The 20102-nt window shown below is 47.2% G+C and overlaps 1 protein-coding gene across 1 annotated transcript in view; it reads left to right on the top strand.

Annotated features, from left to right (window-relative positions):
- Positions 1-19445, top strand: part of LOC142256768 (cell adhesion molecule CEACAM8-like) — a 90985-nt gene extending 71540 nt beyond the window's left edge. The window contains exons 7-9 of the mRNA XM_075328660.1: positions 9807-9835; positions 16796-16855; positions 18902-19445. Of these exons, the coding sequence (XP_075184775.1) occupies positions 9807-9835; positions 16796-16855; positions 18902-18988 (176 nt within the window). The 3' untranslated portion in view covers positions 18989-19445. The remainder of the gene's footprint in view (positions 1-9806; positions 9836-16795; positions 16856-18901) is intronic.
- The last annotated feature ends 657 nt before the right edge of the window (positions 19446-20102 follow it).

Raw genomic sequence — 20102 nt, 5'->3', positions numbered from 1 at the left:
GTGCTGCATCCCCCATGCTGCGCACTCCCAAACGTGCTCCATCCGCCATGCTGCGCACTCCCAAACGTGGTCCATCCGCCATGCTGCGCACTCCCAAACGTGCTCCATCCGGCATGCTGCGCACTCCCAAACGTGCTCCATCCGCCATGCTGCGCACTCCCAAACGTGCTCCATCCGCCATGCTGCGCACTCCCAAACGTGCTCCATCCGCCATGCTGCGCACTCCCAAACGTGCTCCATCCGCCATGCTGCGCACTCCCAAACATGGTCCATCCGCCATGCTGCGCACTCCCAAACGTGCTCCATCCGCCATGCTGCGCACTCCCAAACGTGCTCCATCCGCCATGCTGCGCACTCCCAAACGTGCTCCATCCGCCATACTGCGCACTCCCAAACGTGCTCCATCCGCCATACTGCGCACTCCCCATCGTGCACCATCCGGCATGCTGCGCACTCCCAAACGTGCTCCATCTGTCATGCTGCGCACTCCCAAACGTGCTCCATCCGTCATGCTGCACACTCCCAAACGTGCTCCATCCGCCATGCTGCGCACCCCCCATCATGCTCCATCCGCTTGGGAGTGCGCAGCATGCCGGATGGTGCACGATGGGGAGTGCGCAGTATGGCGGATGGAGCACGTTTGGGAGTGCGCAGTATGGCGGATGGAGCACGTTTGGGAGTGCGCAGCATGGCGGATGGACCACGTTTGGGAGTGCGCAGCATGGCGGATGGACCACGTTTGGGAGTGCGCAGCATGGCGGATGGACCACGTTTGGGAGTGCGCAGCATGGCGGATGGAGCACGTTTGGGAGTGCGCAGCATGGCGGATGGAGCACGTTTGGGAGTGCGCAGCATGGCGGATGGAGCATGATGGGGGGTGCGCAGCATGGCGGATGGAGCACGTTTGGGAGTGCGCAGCATGGCGGATGGAGCACTTTTGGGAGTGTGCAGCATGGCGGATAGAGCACGATGGGGAGTGCGCAGCATGGCGGATGGAGCACGTTTGGGAGTGCGCAGCATGGGGGATGGAGCACGTTTGGGAGTGTGCAGCATGGCGGATAGAGCACGATGGGGAGTGCGCAGTATGGCGGATGGAGCACGTTTGGGAGTGCGCAGCATGGCGGATGGAGCACGTTTGGGAGTGTGCAGCATGGCGGATAGAGCACGATGGGGAGTGCGCAGCATGGCGGATGGAGCACGTTTGGGAGTGCGCAGCATGGGGGATGCAGCACGATGGGGAGTGCGCAGTATGGCGAATGGAGCACGTTTGCTCAGCCTCTCTCCTTCCAGCCTCCCTCAGCATCAGCCTCCCCCTCCCAGCCTTCCCCAAGATCAGCCTCTCTGCTCCCAGCCTCCTCCAGCACGCCGTGCTCCTCTGCCGACACTCACCCACACCCGATCGCATCCACTCACCCACACAGCCGATCGCATCCACTCACCCACACAACCGATCGCATCCACTCACACACACAACCGATCGCATGCACTCACACACACAACCGATCGCATGCACTCACACACACCCGATCGCATACACTCACACACACAACCGATCGCATGCACTCACACACACAACCGATCGCATGCACTCACACACACAACCGATCGCATCCACTCACACACACAACCGATCGCATCCACTCACACACACCCGATCGCATACACTCACACACACAGACACTGACGATATCGCACATACGCGCTGATACTCACAACATCCGGGGATATCACATGCGTCTGGCCATGTGATCCTCCGTCAGGTCCTGGAAGCTCACAGCACAATATCGCCGCCGAGAAGCAAGCGATATCCCAGGATGTTGTGAGTATGTGGATGCGATGTGATGTGTGAGGTGTGTGTGAGTGTGATCTGATTTGTGTGTGTGTGCTGTTATGTTATGTATGTTCCGCAGCTGCAGGACCTTGATGTGTGGATGCGATGTGATGTGTGTGTGAGGTGTGTGTGAGAGTGAGTGTGAGCCGGTGTACACTGGTAACTATGATACACATCGGGTAACTAAGGGACCTTAGTTACCCGATGTGTATAATGGTTACCAGCTTTCACGGCCTCCGTTAAGATCCCAGCATCGCAAGGTTATGTGTGGCGCTGCCGGGATCCTGACGGAGCCGGTGTAGAAGCAAGCGATATCCCAGCATGTTGTGATGTGTGGATGTGATGTGTGTGGATGTGATGTGTGTGGATGTGATGTGTGGATGTGATGTGTGGATGTGATGTGTGGATGTGATGTGTGGATGTGATGTGTGGATGTGATGTGTGGATGTGATGTGTGGATGTGATGTGTGGATGTGATGTGTGGATGTGATGTGTGGATGTGATGTGTGGATGTGATGTGTGGATGTGATGTGTGGATGTGATGTGTGGATGTGATGTGTGGATGTGATGTGTGGATGTGATGTGTGGATGTGATGTGTGGATGTGATGTGTGGATGTGATGTGTGGATGTGATGTGTGGATGTGATGTGTGGATGTGATGTGTGGATGTGATGTGTGAGGTGTGTGTGAGAGTGAGTGTGATCTGATGTGATGTGTGTGTGTACTCACCTGGGAATCGGAGCCCCGTGTCAGTTAGGCCAGAGCGAGCGTGCATTGCGTGAGGGGGGCGGGGCCTGCAGAGAGCCGGGGCGAGAGGCCAATCCGTGTGGGGGGGCGGGGCCATGGCGAGCCCAGCGGCCAATCAGCTTTGTGTCACCGTAAGGACACAATTTCGGAGCATGACAGACAGACAGATAGACAGACAGATAGACAGACAGAATAAGGCAATTATATATATAGATGTGTGTGTGTGTGCGTATACATACATATATATACATATGTATACGCACACACACATTTTATATATATATATATATATATATATATATATAATATGTGTGTATGTATACGCGCACACACACATATGTGTGTGTGTGTGTATATATATATATATATATATATATATATATATATATATATATATATATATATATATATATGCATATAATACTCTCTCTCTCTCTCTGTGTGTATTGTATTTATATATATTACTAGAAGGTGGCCCGATTCTACGCATCGGGTATTCTAGAATTTACGTATTGTGTAGTTAATGTATGATTTTTGTTATATATATATATATATAGAGAGATGTTGTTGTCTGTAGTTACCAAGTGTTTGTGTAGGCGCTGTACATGTTCTGGGTGTTGTCTGGGTGTGACGGGGGGTGAGAGCGGTGTTGTATGTGTGTTGCGTGTGTTGCGTTGTTTGTGGAGCGCTGTGTGTCTGTAGCGTTGTGTGTGTGTTGCGCGGTTTGTGTGTGTGTGGTGTGTTTTGGGGGGAGGTATGTTTTGAGCAATGTGTGTGTTGTGCGGTATGTGCGTATATTTGTGTGTGCCGCGGTGTTTGTGTGTTGGGTGTTGTGTGTGTGCAGCGTTGTCTGTGTGTGTGGGTGTCTGTGTAGGGCAGTTGTTTGTGGTTCCCAGTGTGTGTGTGTGTGTGTGTGGTGTGTTGTGCAGTGCGCGCGCGTGTGTGTGTGTGTGTGTGTGTGTGTGTGCATCAGCCTCTCTTCTCTCAGCCTACCTCTCCCAGCCTCCCTCCTCCCAGCCTCCCTCAGCATCAGCCTCCCTCTCCCAGCCTCCCCAGCATCAGCCTCCGCCAGCATCAGCCTCTCTCCTTCCAGCCTCCTCCAGCATCAGCCTCCCTCTCCCAGCCTTCCCCAGGATCAGCCTCTCTCCTCCCAGCCTCCGTCCTCCCAGCCTTCCCCAGCATCAGCTTTCCCCTCCCAGCCTCCCTCAGCATCAGCCTTCCCCAGCATCAGCCTCTCTCCTCCCAGCCTCAGCCTCTCTCCTTCCAGCCTCCCCCAGCATCAGCCTCTCTCCTTCCAGCTTCCCTCAGCATCAGCCTCCCCTTCCCAGCCTTCCCCAGGATCAGCCTCTCTCCTCCCAGCCTCCTTCCTCCCAGCCTCCCTCAGCATCAGCCTTCTGCTCCCAGTCTCCCCCAGCATCAGCCTCCCCATGCATCAGCCTCCACCAGCATCAGCCTCTCTCCTTCCAGCCTCCCCCAGCATCAGCCTCCCCTTCCCAGCCTTCCCCAGGATCAGCCTCTCTCCTCCCAGCCTCCTTCCTCCCAGCCTCCCTCTCCCAGCCTCCCTCAGCATCAGCCTTCCGCTCCCAGCCTCCCCCAGCATCAGCCTCCCCAAGCATCAGCCTCCACCAGCATCAGCCTCTCTCCTTCCAGCCTCCCCCAGCATCAGCCTCTCTCCTTCCAGCCTCCCTCAGCATCAGCCTCCCGTTCCCAGTCTTCCCCAGGATCAGCCTCTCTCCTCCCAGCCTCCTTCCTCCCAGCCTCCCTCAGCATCAGCCTTCCCCTCCCAGTCTCCCCCAGCATCAGCCTCCCCAAGCATCAGCCTCCACCAGCATTAGCCTCTCTCCTTCCAGCCTCCCCCAGCATCAGCCTCCCCATGCATCAGCCTCTCTCCTTCCAGCCTCTCTCCTTCCAGCCTCCCCCAGCATCAGCCTCCCCTTCCCAGCCTTCCCCAGGATCAGCCTCTCTCCTCCCAGCCTCCTTCCTCCCAGCCTCCCTCTCCCAGCCTCCCTCAGCATCAGCCTTCCGCTCCCAGCCTCCCCAAGCATCAGCCTCCACCAGCATCAGCCTCCCTCGTCCCAGCCTCCCCCACCATCAGCCTCTCTCCTCCCAGCCTTCCCCATGATCAGCCTCTCTGCTCCCAGCCTCCTCCAGCACGCCGTGCTCCTCTGCCGACACTCACACACCCGATCGCATCCACTCACACACACCCGATCGCATCCACTCACACACACCCGATCGCATCCACTCACACACACCCGATCGCATCCACTCACACACACCCGATCGCATCCACTCACACACACCCGATCGCATCCACTCACACACACCCGATCGCATCCACTCACACACACCCGATCGCATACACTCACACACACAGACACTGACGATATCGCACATACGCGCTTATACTCACAACATCCGGGGATATCACATGCTTCTGGCCATGTGATCCTCCGTCAGGTCCTGGAAGCTCACAGCACAGTATCGAGGCCGAGAAGCAAGCGATATCCCAGGATGTTGTGAGTATGTGGATGCGATGTGATGTGTGTGTGTGAGTGAGTGTTATCTGATTTGTGTGTGTGTGTGTGTGTGCTGTTATGTGTCTGTATGTTCCGCAGCTGCAGGACCTTGATGTGTGGATGCGATGTGATGTGTGTGTGAGGTGTGTGTGAGAGTGAGTGTGAGCCGGTGTACACTGGTAACTATGATACACATCGGGTAACTAAGGGACCTTAGTTACCCGATGTGTATAATGGTTACCAGCTTTCACGGCCTCCGTGAAGATCCCAGCATCGCAAGGTTATGTCTGGCGCTGCCGGGATCCTGACGGAGCCGGTGTAGAAGCAAGCGATATCCCAGCATGTTGTGATGTGTGAGAGTGAGTGTGAGAGTGAGTGTGATCTGATGTGTGTGTGTACTCACCTGGGAATCGGAGCCCCGTGTCAGTTGGTCAAGAGCGAGCGTGGATTGCGTGAGGGGGGCGGGGCCTGCAGAGAGCCGGGGCGAGAGGCCAATCCGTGTGGGGGGGCGGGGCCATGGCGAGCCCAGCGGCCAATCAGCTTTGTGTCACCGTAAGGACACAATTTCGGAGCATGACAGACAGACAGACAGATAGACAGACAGACAGACAGACAGACAGAATAAGGCAATTATATATATAGATTATTATTAATATTATTATTATGAGTATTTGTGTGTGTGTATATATATATATATATATATATATATATATATATATATATATATATATTTATATATATAATTATACAAAATATAATTTCTTTGCGTAATAACACTACACTTTGTTACATTTGTTTATCCACAAAAATAATAAGGAAGATTTTCTGAATTGCACTAAAATTACGCACAATTGATCTGAATATGCGGCTTATGCTATGCATGTATTTTAGACACCTTAAAAACACCTATTCTGGCAGATTTTACACAATTCTCAATAAGTACCTGTGTGTCTATTTAGGATGTAGCTCCTTTGACAATTAAGACTCCGGGCTTGGTAGCTGTGTTTCAGCATTGTGACTCGGACAGGTTGCCGTTTGAATTATGTGACGGGAGACATTTTATTACATTCTTACAGAACCCCTTTATGAAGAGTCCTAAATTGTTCCATATTTACTAAAAGACGGCACTATTTTTTGGCTTTAACTATTAGTATAAATGTAGGATCGCACTGTATATGGTACTACACTTCATTCAGACTGTGCTTTTTTTCTTTTTCTTTCTTTGTGCATGATTTCCAAATCCATTTTTGCTCTGTACATTTTTACTATCAGTGTTTTATCCATTTTTCTCATGTGCAAAAAAAAAACAATTCAAGCTTCTCCTTCCAATTAAACCAATGAACAGCACTCGTATGGCAACCATGTGGTGTCTGTTTTTTTTGGGGGGGGGTTGACAGGCCCATTCATTTGAATGGGCGAGTTAGATCTGCATGTAGGATCTAAATCAGTCAGATCTATCCTTATTATTACTCCCTTATGTAGCGCTATTAATTTCACAGCGCTTTACAAATGTGATCAACACTGTCCCCATTTGGGCTCACAATCTAAATTCCTTATCAGAATGTCTTTGGAGTGTGCAAGGAAACCAGAGATCCCAGAGGAACCCACACAAACATGGGGAAAACATACAAATTTCTGGTAGATGTTGTCCTTGGTAGGATTTGAACCCAGGACCCAAGTGCTAACCACTGAGCTCAGACATCTGAATCAGGCCTAAAGTTGGGTTGACATTATTTCTCAGACCTTTCACGCCCAGGCTTGATTGGGTCTATTGCACCTTCGTGTCCATGTGCAAGGACGATCTGCCAATGGTCTGTGTGGTAAATTGCTCATGCGCACAAGTACTTTGATTTAGGACAGGGACTAAATATAGGCCTGTTTAAACAACGCCTAAAGAGGAAAAGTTGTGGCCTACATGACATGCTCTTTTCATGGTGTCGATATTTGAGTGGAGACCTAAGACCCCTCAACATAGTACATGTTCGACCACCATATCCACCAGATTTTGGACATCTTGAAGAATAACTTGAAATCCTGGGCCCTAATTCAAAATTAACCATTTATAATACTGGTTAAGTGGTAAAAAGGCCACTAGGCTCCTAAAGCATGAAGACGTGGTTGGAAATTCAACCCCAGCACTTCCATTAGTTATGCACCTGGTCAGAGATCCGTAAATCTCCTGTATCAGCGTACCTATTGAACCACTTGCTTCCTCATTGTACGGTGCCATAGCTACACTGTTACGCTGCCAATTCGAGAGTTACCAGGGTGTGTGAGGAGTCATTGTCTAAGGTCTATTAAGTACCGGAAACAGGGAAGTTACAGCCAAGTTTACAAGTCTAGACGGTCACAACATAACGGCTCATACCTAAGCTCTACAGGACATGTATGAACTTGAGGATCCAACATTTCTAACCTCAGAGAATTATATTCTGTAGCAATAATTATTTCATTTTGTTGTCTGTACAAACAAAAAATGAGATGAATGTCATCTCTAAAAATAGTCTACAATGGGAATAGAAAAGTTCCACCCCCCCCCATATCATGGTTTCGTGAATGGACGCTTGTTTGTGCTTCACTCTCGACGTTAGAGGAGCCGCACCATTGAGCCGCCTTTGGAGTAGTCCAATATAGTGAAAGGTTGAGCAGACATGGGGTCTTTTAGGGTTATTCTCAAGTTTATAAGTTGTCCCCTATGGTTTCGATAGGGGATAACTTCCCAATCGCTGGGGGTCTGACCGTTTGGAACTCGCGAATCCCAAGAACTTGGGAGCCCTTTGTGAATGGAGTTGTGGCACCTCTGCTTCATTCATTCTTAAGGAGACCTCCGGATGTTTTTGGTAGTCCCATTTGTATAGGCGATTGTAGGTTCAAGCCTAGTAAAAAAACAAAAGTCAAGACTAGTCAAAAATAAAGTTTAAAATAATACCCATTTTCTTGTGAAAAGAATGAAATTTAGAAAAAAGTAACTTATCTGGTGTCACCAAAAATGTTTAGTATATGGTAAATTGAATGGTGTTATTCAAAAATGCAAGCCGTCCTTCACAATCACATGCCCTCATAACTTCTGAGTTGATGGAAAAATACAAAAATGATGGCTTTTTGAAAATGAGGAGGAAAAAAAAAAATATCGAAGGGTTTAACACTATCTAACCTTTTTCTTGGCCATTCTGCACCTTCAAAACCAGTCCCAGACTCTCCTAGTTTTCAGAGTCTCCTAGTTTTCAGAGTCTCCTAGTTTTCAGAGTCTCCTAGTTTTCAGAGTCTCCTAGTTTTCAGAGTCTCCTAGTTTTCAGAGTCTCCTAGTTTTCAGAGTCTCCTAGTTTTCAGAGTCTCCTAGTTTTCAGAGTCTCCTAGTTTTCAGAGTCTCCTAGTTTTCAGAGTCTCCTAGTTTTCAGAGTCTCCTAGTTTTCAGAGTCTCCTAGTTTTCAGAGTCTCCTAGTTTTCAGACTCTCCTAGTTTTTAGACTCTCCTAGTTTTTAGACTCTCCTAGTTTTTAGACTCTCCTAGTTTTTAGACTCTCCTAGTTTTCAGACTCTCCTAGTTTTCAGACTCTTTTTTTTCTTCATGTTGGCTAAAAATTCTTAAACATATGGCTTTCGTTATTAATCTTCTGTGAGATTCTAACTTTTGATTATGATTGGAAGGTCTTGCTGGGAACTTTCTATCCATTCAGTAGTCGTGAGTTGATGATACAGTTGACAGTGGCAGTAGCTCTGGGTGAGCCCCTCTGAGCATGGGATCCGGGCGACCGCATATTTCTGCTCCCCCCCCCAATAGATGCACTACTGGTCAGGAGTAGACCTGCGGTCATGATTCATGCACGGCTCTGCCATTCCTGGGCCGGTGCATGTATCCTGCCTTCGGGATTTAGGTCCCTTGGGAGGAGACTGTTTGTTCGTTCTGGCCTCGTTCCGGGGGTCGCGACACCATATCTTGGTGCTGCTACCTCCGGGATGCCACCAGTAATATTTCTGGCTCTGCTGCGTGCACTATTCCTGAAAAAAGTTCTCTGTTTCTTCTCCTTCTACCTGGTACTGTTCGTCCTGACCTCCGTCCCTCTTGCCTGACCTGACCTGACCTCCATTTCCCCAGCCTGTCCTGACTTCCATCCCTCCTTCTCAACCTTACCTCCGTTTCTCCCCGTTCTCCGGACTCTGGTCCTGTTCCGTGTCCTCCATCCCCTCTCCTGTGCTTACTTGCTCTCCCGGTATTTGACCTCGGCTCTGTTCTTTGACTTTGACTTGTTTTCTCCTCGGTACAGATGGGACATCCCGGTATAGACCCTGACTGATCGACTATCCCTGCTGTTGTTAGCAACCTCTAGTGGGCTTTTGTCTAACTGCACTCAGGAGTTCTTCCTAGCTGAGTCCCAGCGGCCCCTAGTGGTAGCTTGACACCTTCATGACCAGTCAATTGGAGCCTCCATAAAGTTGTTCTGGTGGATTGACCTTACATAGTCTAGAGGTAACATGACTCTGGGAAAAGCAACTATTTTTTTTCTAAAATCTGGACAATGCCTTTAACCATTATTTTGCTCTCCCTCCTGTTGATTCACTTGGGTTCTGTATAATATTTCATCATTACAAAATGACTATAGTTTCTATTATTAATTCTGCAAACGTTCACAGAAGATGTTCACCAAATCGCTGAAAGAAGGAAGTATTAAAATAATGGAGATCTGATTGTTTCTATTTATTTTCTCACAGGTCAGGCTGACATTACAACACAGTCTGTGGTAAGTAGACGGAATATAATGTTTGAGCAACATACATGCAAATCACAATCAAACACCCCCCCCCCCTTCACCTGTCCCATGTGCGTACCCCTCTACTTCCTCTTTTGTATTAAAGGGGGTTTCCTTAAAAGTCAATCGTGGGAAGACATTGAGATAACAGAAACACAGAAGGTATGCTTAAGCCTCCCATACACATTAGACTGATGTCCGCCGAACTTACTGAGATCGATGGGTTTGGCTCACACTGTAATGTGTATGGGGGCAACAGCCAACTGGTTGTAGGGGGAGAAGTTGATGGGGCATGTCTGGCTTAGGACTGCTAAAATTGATGGGGCATGTCTGGTTCAGGACTGCTAAAGTTGATGCGCCTTGTTTGGATTAGGACTACTAAAGTTGATGGGCCATGTCTGGTTTAGGACTACAAAAGTTGATGGGCATGTCTGGTTTAGGACTGCTAACATTGATGGGCATGTCTGGTTTAGGACTGCTAAAGTTGATGGGCCATGTCTGGTTTAGGACTGCTAAAGTTGATGGGCCATGTCTGGTTTAGGACTTGTAAAGTTGATGGGCCATGTCTGGTTTAGGACTTGTAAAGTTGATGGGCCATGTCTGGTTTAGGACTGCTAAAGTTGATGGGCCATGTCTGGTTTAGTACTGCTAAAGTTGATGGAGAATATCTAACTTGGGACTGCTAAATCTGATGGGCCATGTCTGGTTTAGGAATGGTAAAGTTTATGGGCCCTGTCTGGCTTAGGACTGCTAAAGTTGATAGGGAATATCTTTCTTAGGACTGCAGAAGTTGATAGGACATGTCTGGCTTAGGACTACTGAGCATATTGCTCTCCCAGCCAAACGAGTGACCCTACATGTGGGTGAGATGGCTAACATGGCTAACGGCTGAACGATGACAGCCATCTAACGTGTATGCTTGGTTTTACGCCCACAACCTAACCTCCAACCGTCTCCACCAGACTGGAAAAGTTGACATCACCAGTTATCTGAATGAAAAACCTGATGATTCTCTGTGGGTGTCATGTAATTGGTGGTAAGGAGCAGGTCAACTCTTCTTCTACAGCCATGCTGCAACGGAGGGTAAATTTAGGGGCTAAGCTTGCCTACTTTCTTTCTTTCATCAGCATCCCTTACCATGGCTGACAGACCCCTATAAACATTTACATTGTTGGCTTGCAATCTGGTTCCTCTGAAGGGTAGCGGTAGAGGGAGCCCAAACACATGTTTTCCCAACCATCATCAAAGGAAATCAGATGACCCAAGGCTAGACCATCTCTCTCTCTACTTCAATTATAGTATTCTAGATAGATCACGCAGTTGACTTAGTCAGTTTTGCAAATCATGGGTCTTGTTACATAATTTGAAACTTCCGCAAATACTTATTAGTTCCCTTTTTCGGGTGGTTTGTGTCGGGGTGGACGAGTTTGGCTCCCAAGCTGAAAAAGTTTTAATAAAAAAGTTGTCTCAAACTTCTCGTAAGTGAAGCTGTGAGCTGTACTATTTTTTGGGTACTGTGTGGCACTATTACGTAGGCCATAATGTAGGGCGCAATGTGATGGTTTAGGTATCAAAATAGAATTATATACCAATTAAACTTTCATTGTTAGGAAATAAATGATCAGAAATGACTTCCGTTTTTGGGAGTTCCTTGACCGGAAGACTTCCTTCTACCGGTGCGGAGGAGCGTCTACAAATTTGTCCACCCTCGTGAGCTACTGTTCATATTGTGATGAGTTTATGCTATTTTCTTTTTTAGTCTTCAGTGATTTTTTTTTTTTAAATACACATTGATTACGTCAGGTGCGATCTTGACTCTCGTTTTCCTCTTTTACTAGAAAAAAATTGACCTTCCCCTTTAAAATAGGAATGACACTTTCAGGTCTTGATTTCTCTGCGGTCTCTGCTGCTGTGGAATACAAAGCCAGTCTCCGCATTCATTCAGCTTAGCATGGTGGTTGCTAAGATTCATCATAATCAACTCCGACATTAAAAGGAAACCTCTATTCACACAGGGCCCTTTATATCAGGAAATCATGGAAAAAGGTTTAGGCGTTTATGCAAAATGTGTATTCTGGACTGTATGTGTATTCACAAGTTACCCTATTCCAGTGGTCTCCAGAAATCCGAAATCGTGCTCAGTACATATCTATAGGGATAAGCGGGTCTCCAATGTAAAACTTCCCCTTACCAACTGTACCTAAAATAACGACACAGACTACGACTTTATTGCACGAATGGCCACAGCTTTATTTAACAGTATATATGTACCCAAACTCGTGGCTCAACATGCGACCCATTGATAACACATAACCTGTACATATATACTTATTCTCCACAAAACACACCTGATAGATCCGTCCGAGAGGCCAACCATCATTCCTATCCCCCGGCCGTAACCTCCATCCGGCCCAGAGGACCACCTCGGCCGTGACCAACCGACCCGAGGTGTGGGGTAATAACGTTCCATCGTTAATTACCCCTCCCCAGAACCTGCAGGACCTCCGCCCACAAGTTCCCATCCAAACCAAAGCCACTCCCCCTGAGTGGCTTCATTCCAACAAACCGACTGTCGGTACTCCCAACCTCTCTGAACCCCCTCTCTATCACCCCGCCACAGACCGGCCAAGTGACACCTTACTTGGCCCGGGCCCTTACTTGGCCCGGGCCCTCCACGCCCTCCACACTCCAATGGCTTGCTCTAAGCCATCCCTCAAACCCAACATCCACAAATCCAAACCTATGTCCATGAGATGGACCCCATCTCGCCTCAAATACTGCTCGGTGGACTCCTCCAGCTCTCTATGTCGGACCACCAATCATCCATTTTGCGCTACGAACCTGCCAATTGCTCGGTTCAATTTACCCGGGCCGCGAAACACCACTGCTTCTGGAATATGATATTGGACCATACAATTAAAATACTAGGGAACGTCTTCCACAAATGCAACAAGACTAACTTGATATCCCTCTTCAACTCTCTCACCGCCCTCACTCCAAGGTCATTCCCTCCCACATGCAGAATTAACACATTCGGTTCCCGATCAAATACGGCTATAATACGCCACCTCAGGGCGAACTCTCCCCCAGGTCATGCCCCGAATTCCGAGCCATTTCAGACGGGCTTCCGTCATCGCCACTCCGAGCTGCTGACCGTCCCGACGAACATCCGCCCGCAAAGCTCCCCACCATCTCCCAATTCTCCAAATCCAATCCTTACTCAGCTCCCCACGTAGCGGCTTCAGTCGCTGCCCCAATCCGGAAGGAGTGGGACCCGTAATCCCTTGGCTCCTCCCCCACCCGTACTAAAGCTGTCTTCAGCACTGCGATAAACTGGAATCGCTATAAAGCGGATCCATCCACATGCCTAAGGAAAACACCAGGGTAACCACCCCGCACCTTCAAAACTCCGTCCCCTGTACCACCGGGCATAGCTGGTGCCCTGGAAAGTCAAACCACACCACCAGGTGTCCACGGCCCACTTGATCCATCTTTAAAAATCGTAGCCGGCATTCCACTCTATCCATCCCAAGCATCACATCCACCCTCAACAGTCCGCCTACTGCTTGCCTAGCCGGGATAACCAATTCTCCGATGCGAAAGGCCCCAAAGACCGCCAATACGAAGGCAACCGTGAACAAGGCTCGTTCATAAGGAGACAAGCATATATCCCCCCAAACACCCCACCAAACGAACCAACAATGGGAACGCTATAGGCCACCTTGTGTCCCGCGACCGCGCCCCCTTTCGAAAACCCCTCATCGCCTGCCACTCCAGAAATCCTTTGTCGCGTCCCGAACCCCTTGCATTTCAAACAAGAAAGCCCACGCCGCCAACTTGTAACCTATGACCGAAACAGACCGACCTGCTGAAGAATCCCCACTAATCAACGACAACCCCCAACACTCGTCCCGTGTAACCAGGCTCCATAAAATCCGCCTTCTCCAACTCTACCCATTCCTGCCACACCGACTGGTATCAGCACCAGGTAGCCACGGCCACCGATCTCCTACGTCCCTCAAATGCTACACAGACGCCAGGTCCCACAGCCATTCCGGGCATAGTTCTCCATCCTCGTCTGCTCCCAGCACCAGTCTCCGGAACCTGTAAAACTGAAACCGAGAAAGTGCATCAACCACCCCATTTTGAACCCCGAGCACATGCCGCGCCACCACACAAGTGTTTAGCGCCAAGCAACGCAACATCAGATGCCTCAAGTACCCCACTACCGGATGTGATTTAGCCGACAGTGAATTGATAGAATGCACCACCGCCATATTATCACAATGCATGCCAAGCTTCTTGCCTGCCAATTCTGGGCCCCACAACTCCACTGCCACTATGATGGGAAACAGTTCCAGCAGCGCGAGATTCTCTACCAGCCCCTTTTCCACCCAACGCCGTGGCCATTTCCCAATGCACCAATGTGTTTGAAAAATTGCCCCAAAACCCGACGCCCCCACCGTGTCCATAAATATTTCCAGCTGTCTATTTGACAATGCCTTGCTCATCCATTTCATCTTTCCATTGTATTAGTCGAGAAACGCATCCCACACCAGCAGATCTCCTTTCATCACCTTCGTCACTCAGACAAAATGATCCGGAGCTGTCACCCCTGCAGCTGCGCTCGCCAATCACCTATTAACTATTCGCCCCATCGGCATAATGCGACAGGCAAAAAGTCAATTTTTCACGCACTGACTGCAAATCCCGCAACCGCACCTTTTTAGCCTGATACAAAACCACACTGACGCCTTCAAATCACGCAGCGTGCCCTCCGGCAATCGGCATTCCATAGCCACCGTATCAATATCGATGCCCAAAACCCCAAGCCGTCACTGGCCCTTCCGTTTTTTCCTTTGCCAACGGAATAACCAGGCTTCGCACTATCCGCTCTAACATAAATCACAACAAGGAACAAACTGAGGAGCCCACCGGGCCAACGCAAAAGAAATCATCCAAATAGTGAATCACTGACTGGACTCCTGACACATTCCTGACTACCCCTTCCACAAAAGAACTAAACGCTTCAAAATAAGCACACAAAATGGAACAACCCCATGGGCAGGCACCGATCCACATAGAATTCACCATCCCACACGCACCCTAAAAGCTGAAGACTCTCTGGATGTACCGGAAGTAAACAAAAAGCAGCTTCCACGTCCGCCTTGGCCATCAGGGTCCCCTGCCCGGCTACCCACACTGACTCCAATGCCGTGTCAAACGAGACATACAGACCGCAGACAACTCAGGTGAAATCCCATCGTTCACTGACAACCTTGCCGGATAGGGTAAATGATGTATGAGCCAAAATTTGCTCGGCTCCTTCTTGGGTACCACCCCAAGTGGCGAAATCCTCAAGCTGGAGAATGGCGGGTCCTTGAACAGGCCCGCCGTCCTCCACAACTCCACCCACTTCCACTTCCCCCTTCCACTTCACCCATGCTCGGGTGCTCAGTAATCGTAACTAGTGATGAGCGGGAACTACCATGCTCGGGTGCTCAGTAATCGTAACTAGTGATGAGCGGGCACTACCATGCTCGGGTGCTCAGTACTAGTAACTAGTGATGAGCGAGCACTACCATGCACGGGTGCTCAGTACTGGTAACTAGTGATGAGCGGGCACTACCATGCTCGGGTGCTCAGTACTGGTAACTAGTGATGAGCGGGCACTACCATGCTCGGGTGCTCAGTACTGGTAACTAGTGATGAGCGGGCACTACCATGCACGGGTGCTCAGTACTGGTAACTAGTGATGAGCGGGCACTACCATGCTCGGGTGCTCAGTACTGGTAACTAGTGATGAGCGGGCACTACCATGCTCGGGTGCTCAGTACTTGTAACTAGTGATGAGCGGGCACTACCATGCTCGGGTGCTCAGTACTCGTAACTAGTGATGAGCGGGCACTACCATGCTCAGGTGCTCGGTACTGTTAACTAGTGATGAGCGAGCACTACCATGCTCAGGTGCTCGCTACTCGTAACTAGTGATGAGCGGGCACTACCATGCTCAGGTGCTCGCTACTCGTAACTAGTGATGAGCGGGCACTACCATGCTCAGGTGCTCGGTACTCGTAACTAGTGATGAGCGGGCACTACCATGCTCAGGTGCTCGGTACTCGTAACTAGTGATGAGCGGGCACTACCATGCTCGGGTGCTCAGTACTTGTAACTAGTGATGAGCGGGCACTACCATGCTCAGGTGCTCGCTACTCGTAACTAGTGATGAGCGGGCACTACCATGCTCAGGTGCTCGGTACTCGTAACTAGTGATGAGCGGGCACTACCATGCTCGGGTTCTTGGTATTTTTATTTAGTTATGATACTTGGTACTCAAGTCACACCCTTCTGAGTAGCCAACTGCTCATTTGGAGTACTGGGCATGGTAGGGCCCGCACATCACTAGTTACGAGTACTGAGCACCCGAGCATGGTAGTGCCCGCTCATTACTAGTTACGAGTACTGAGCACCCGAGCATGGTAGTGCTCACTCATCACTAGTTACTAGTACTGAGCACCCGAGCATGGTAGTTCCCGCTCATCACTAGTTACCAGTACTGAGCACCCAAGCATGGTAGTGCCCGCTCATCACTAGTTACCAGTACAGAGCACCCGAGCATGGTAGTGCCCGCTCATCACTAGTTACAAGTACTGAGCACCTGAGCATGGTAGTGCCCGCTCATCACTAGTTACCAGTACTGAGCACCCGAGCATGGTAGAGCCCGCTCATCACTAGTTACGAGTACTGAGCACCAGAGCATGGTAGTGCCCGCTCATCACTAGTTACTAGTACCAAGCACTCGAGCATGGTAGTGCCCGCTCATCACTACCAGAACCTGAGACAACCCCTTTTAATAAAAATCCATTTATAAATCGTATCCATTGATCATGTTGTATATTTATATCTAGAAAAATCTGATATTTTGTGACTTATCCCGGTGTTGTCTTTCAGGAGCAGCATGAGCTCCAGTACGCTGCAATTGAGTTCAAGAACAAGCCAAAAAAGGAAAAGGTACAGTAGCACGCCCGTCCGTAGAAACCAGTCAGGACCCATGAAATCCTGAAATCCGCTTATTCTTAGCGCCACTTGATTCCGACCAATCTCTTTGAATCTTCTACTTAAATCTGGCATCTGATTGGTTGTTATGGGCAAATGTTTCCCATTTTTATTTGGAATACTCTTGATAAATCTCCTCTGTGGGGGGACGTTTATGAGGCACCATGCACCCAGAAAGTTTTGCAACTTTTTTTTTACCCCTTTTTCATTTTGTTATAGGGGGATCTTAGTGGGAGCAAGCGGGTCACATTACATATTGTGTATAATGTTTGAACTACAAGGTACGAGAGTCCCCCGAGAATGCCCAACGCTCTTTTAATACCTAGTCCCGTAACAACCGGTCGGGTTGTGTCATGCTCCACCCCTTTGACCCTATACTAGGCATAAATAGAACTTATGCTTTACATTTTCCCTGCAGTTTTTCCACAAGCTTTTACTGGCGGCCATTCTTGGAGGAAAACTTTTGACCACATACTTGCCAATATGTAGATGCCCTTTCCTGGCGTTCATTATTTGCAATTTTTTCCCATAGCTTTGCCCCTCTTGGGCCTCCCCATTCTACGTCTTCTCCATGCCCCCTTTCAAGTCTTGTATGCCTCTGATCTTTCGGTGGATATGCCTGTGCAAGCACTGGTTAGGTTTTAGAAGACAACAACATACCCCCGATATATTTGTCAATTTTTCCTGGAACCTGGGAGGTCGCTACTAGTGATGAGCAAGCACTAAAATGCTTGTATGCTTGTTACTATAATCAAACGTTTTTGATAACCAGCCAAAGTAAAGCAGACAACTGAGGGTTTGTATTATCAGACTGGGAAGGCTCATGGTTATTTGGACCCCCCCAGCCAAAAATAGCAGCCTGCAGCCACTCCAGAAGTGGCACATCACATTAGATGTTCTAATTCTGGTGCTCTGCCCTGGCTCCTGTCGATGGCCATGGGGTATTGGTAAAAAAATCAATATACAGTGCCACTATGCTCACTAAACAAGGAAGACTGCATCTGTAGAAAGAATCCTTTGTGCTTAGTCTCTGGAGCAGTGTTTCTTCTACTACAGACAGTTTTGACGTAACTAATAGGGATGATCGAATACCACAAATATCCGACTTAGCGAATATCCGACGAATATGTCGCTGCTATGTGAATATTCGATGCGCAATGTAAGTCTGTGATGGATTTTCCGAGTAAGTACACCAGGCTCATCAGGTCTTATCAATGCTGATTTTGATTGACTTTAAAATGGCTGTAAACGTCTACAATCAAAATCAGAATTAATAAGATCTGATGAGGCTGGTGTACTTACTCTGAAAATTCTACTATCTAGAGCAGTGAAACTTAGTATTCAATCATTCTGTGATGGATTTTCAGAGTAAATACACCAGGCACATCAGGTCTTATTAATGCTGATTTTGATTGACTTTAAAATGGCTGTATAATTCTACAATCTAGAGTAGTGAAAGTGATTATTCAATCATTCTGGTACGGGTTTTTAGAGTCAGTACACCAGCCTCATCAGGTCTTTTAATGCTGATTATGATTGTGGAATTATACCGCCATTGTAAAGTCAATCAAAATCAGCATTAATAAGATCAGATGAGGCTGGTGTACTGACTCGGAAAATCCATCACAGACTGATATGTTTCACTGCTCTAGATTGACTATAAAACAGCTGTATAATTCTACAATCTAGAGCAGTGAAACTTATTATCCAATCATTGTGTGATGAATTTTCAGAGTAAGCACACCAGCCTCATCAGATCTTATTAATGCTGTTTTGATTGTAGAATTTTACATCCATTTTAAAGTCAATCAAAACCCGCATTAATAAGATCTGATGAGTCTGGTGTACTTACTCTGAAAATTCTACGATCTAGAGCAGTGAAACTTAGTATCCAATCATTGTGTGATGGATTTTCAGAGTAAGTACACCAGCCTCACCAGGTCTTATTAATAATTCATACCATTTGTATTGAGAAATCTGTTTATTTTTTGTCTCCTTTAGACACCCGAGATAATATATGAAAATCGGAGTCCAGAGGCGCCGCCTTCTTCGGACAACGTGGTGTATTCGGAACTGAAATTGCGTTGAGGTCTTCTTCCTTTCCAAAAAATGTCTCATTTCTCAAAACATTCCTACAATCGTGCACCAGGATTTGCCGTACAATCCATCTTCTTGACACTCTGTCGGATGTGTATAATTCAACACGCTCAGGATGTGAGCTACTTGGGCTCCGTCCTGGCAGGACATGATGCGCTCAGCACCGGAGCTGATCCGTCGTCCATCTAACCTCAGGCTCTGACACAATGTGAACCTTTACCCAGTGTAGCTTTAGTCCGTGCTTCCTGCCTGTCTCATGCCGCCCTCTGGTGTCCAGGTGAAGAATGGCAGCTAAGTGTACGAGAATCCTTTTTTTGAGGGGTTAGAACGATTTCCGTTTCTAAGACTGTGGACGTGTTTGCGTGTCCTTATTTCTCAAGTGGTGTTTTTTTTTTATATAATTATATATTATAAAGTGTGTAATATAAATAAATATATATATATATATATATATATATATATATATATATATATATAATAAAAAAAATAATATATATGTATGTATGTGTGTGTATGTATATATATATATGTATATGTATGTATGTATGTGTATACATAAAAAAAATATATATATATATTATAATATTCTAATATATATATATATATATGTAATGAACAAAAAAAAACACATATATATATTATTTTTTTTATATATGTAATAAAAAAAAAATATATAATTTTTTTATTACATATATAAAAAAAATAATATATGTGTTTTTTTTTGTTCATTACATATATATATATTTTAGAATATTATAATATATATATATATATATATATTTTTTTTATGTATACACATACATATATTATAATCTAAAATATATATATATATATGTAATGAACAAAAAAAACAAAACACATATATATATATTATTTTTTTTTTAATATATATATATATATATATATATATATGTGTGTATATATATATATATATATATATATATATATATATATAAATAATCTGTGGATTTTTTTTTATTTTTTTCCATAAAATTTAGCTTCCAAGGAAAATGCAAACAAAATAGTATTAAAAATAGTCGAGAGAAAGACTCCTATGCACATCCAGCCATAATGTATTAGCCAACTGTCCTAAACCGGTCTTCCT

Source organism: Anomaloglossus baeobatrachus, chromosome 11 (assembly GCF_048569485.1).
Source record: "Anomaloglossus baeobatrachus isolate aAnoBae1 chromosome 11, aAnoBae1.hap1, whole genome shotgun sequence".
Classification (NCBI taxonomy): Eukaryota; Metazoa; Chordata; class Amphibia; order Anura; family Aromobatidae; genus Anomaloglossus; species Anomaloglossus baeobatrachus.
This window is presented reverse-complemented; position numbering and strand designations above follow the sequence as displayed.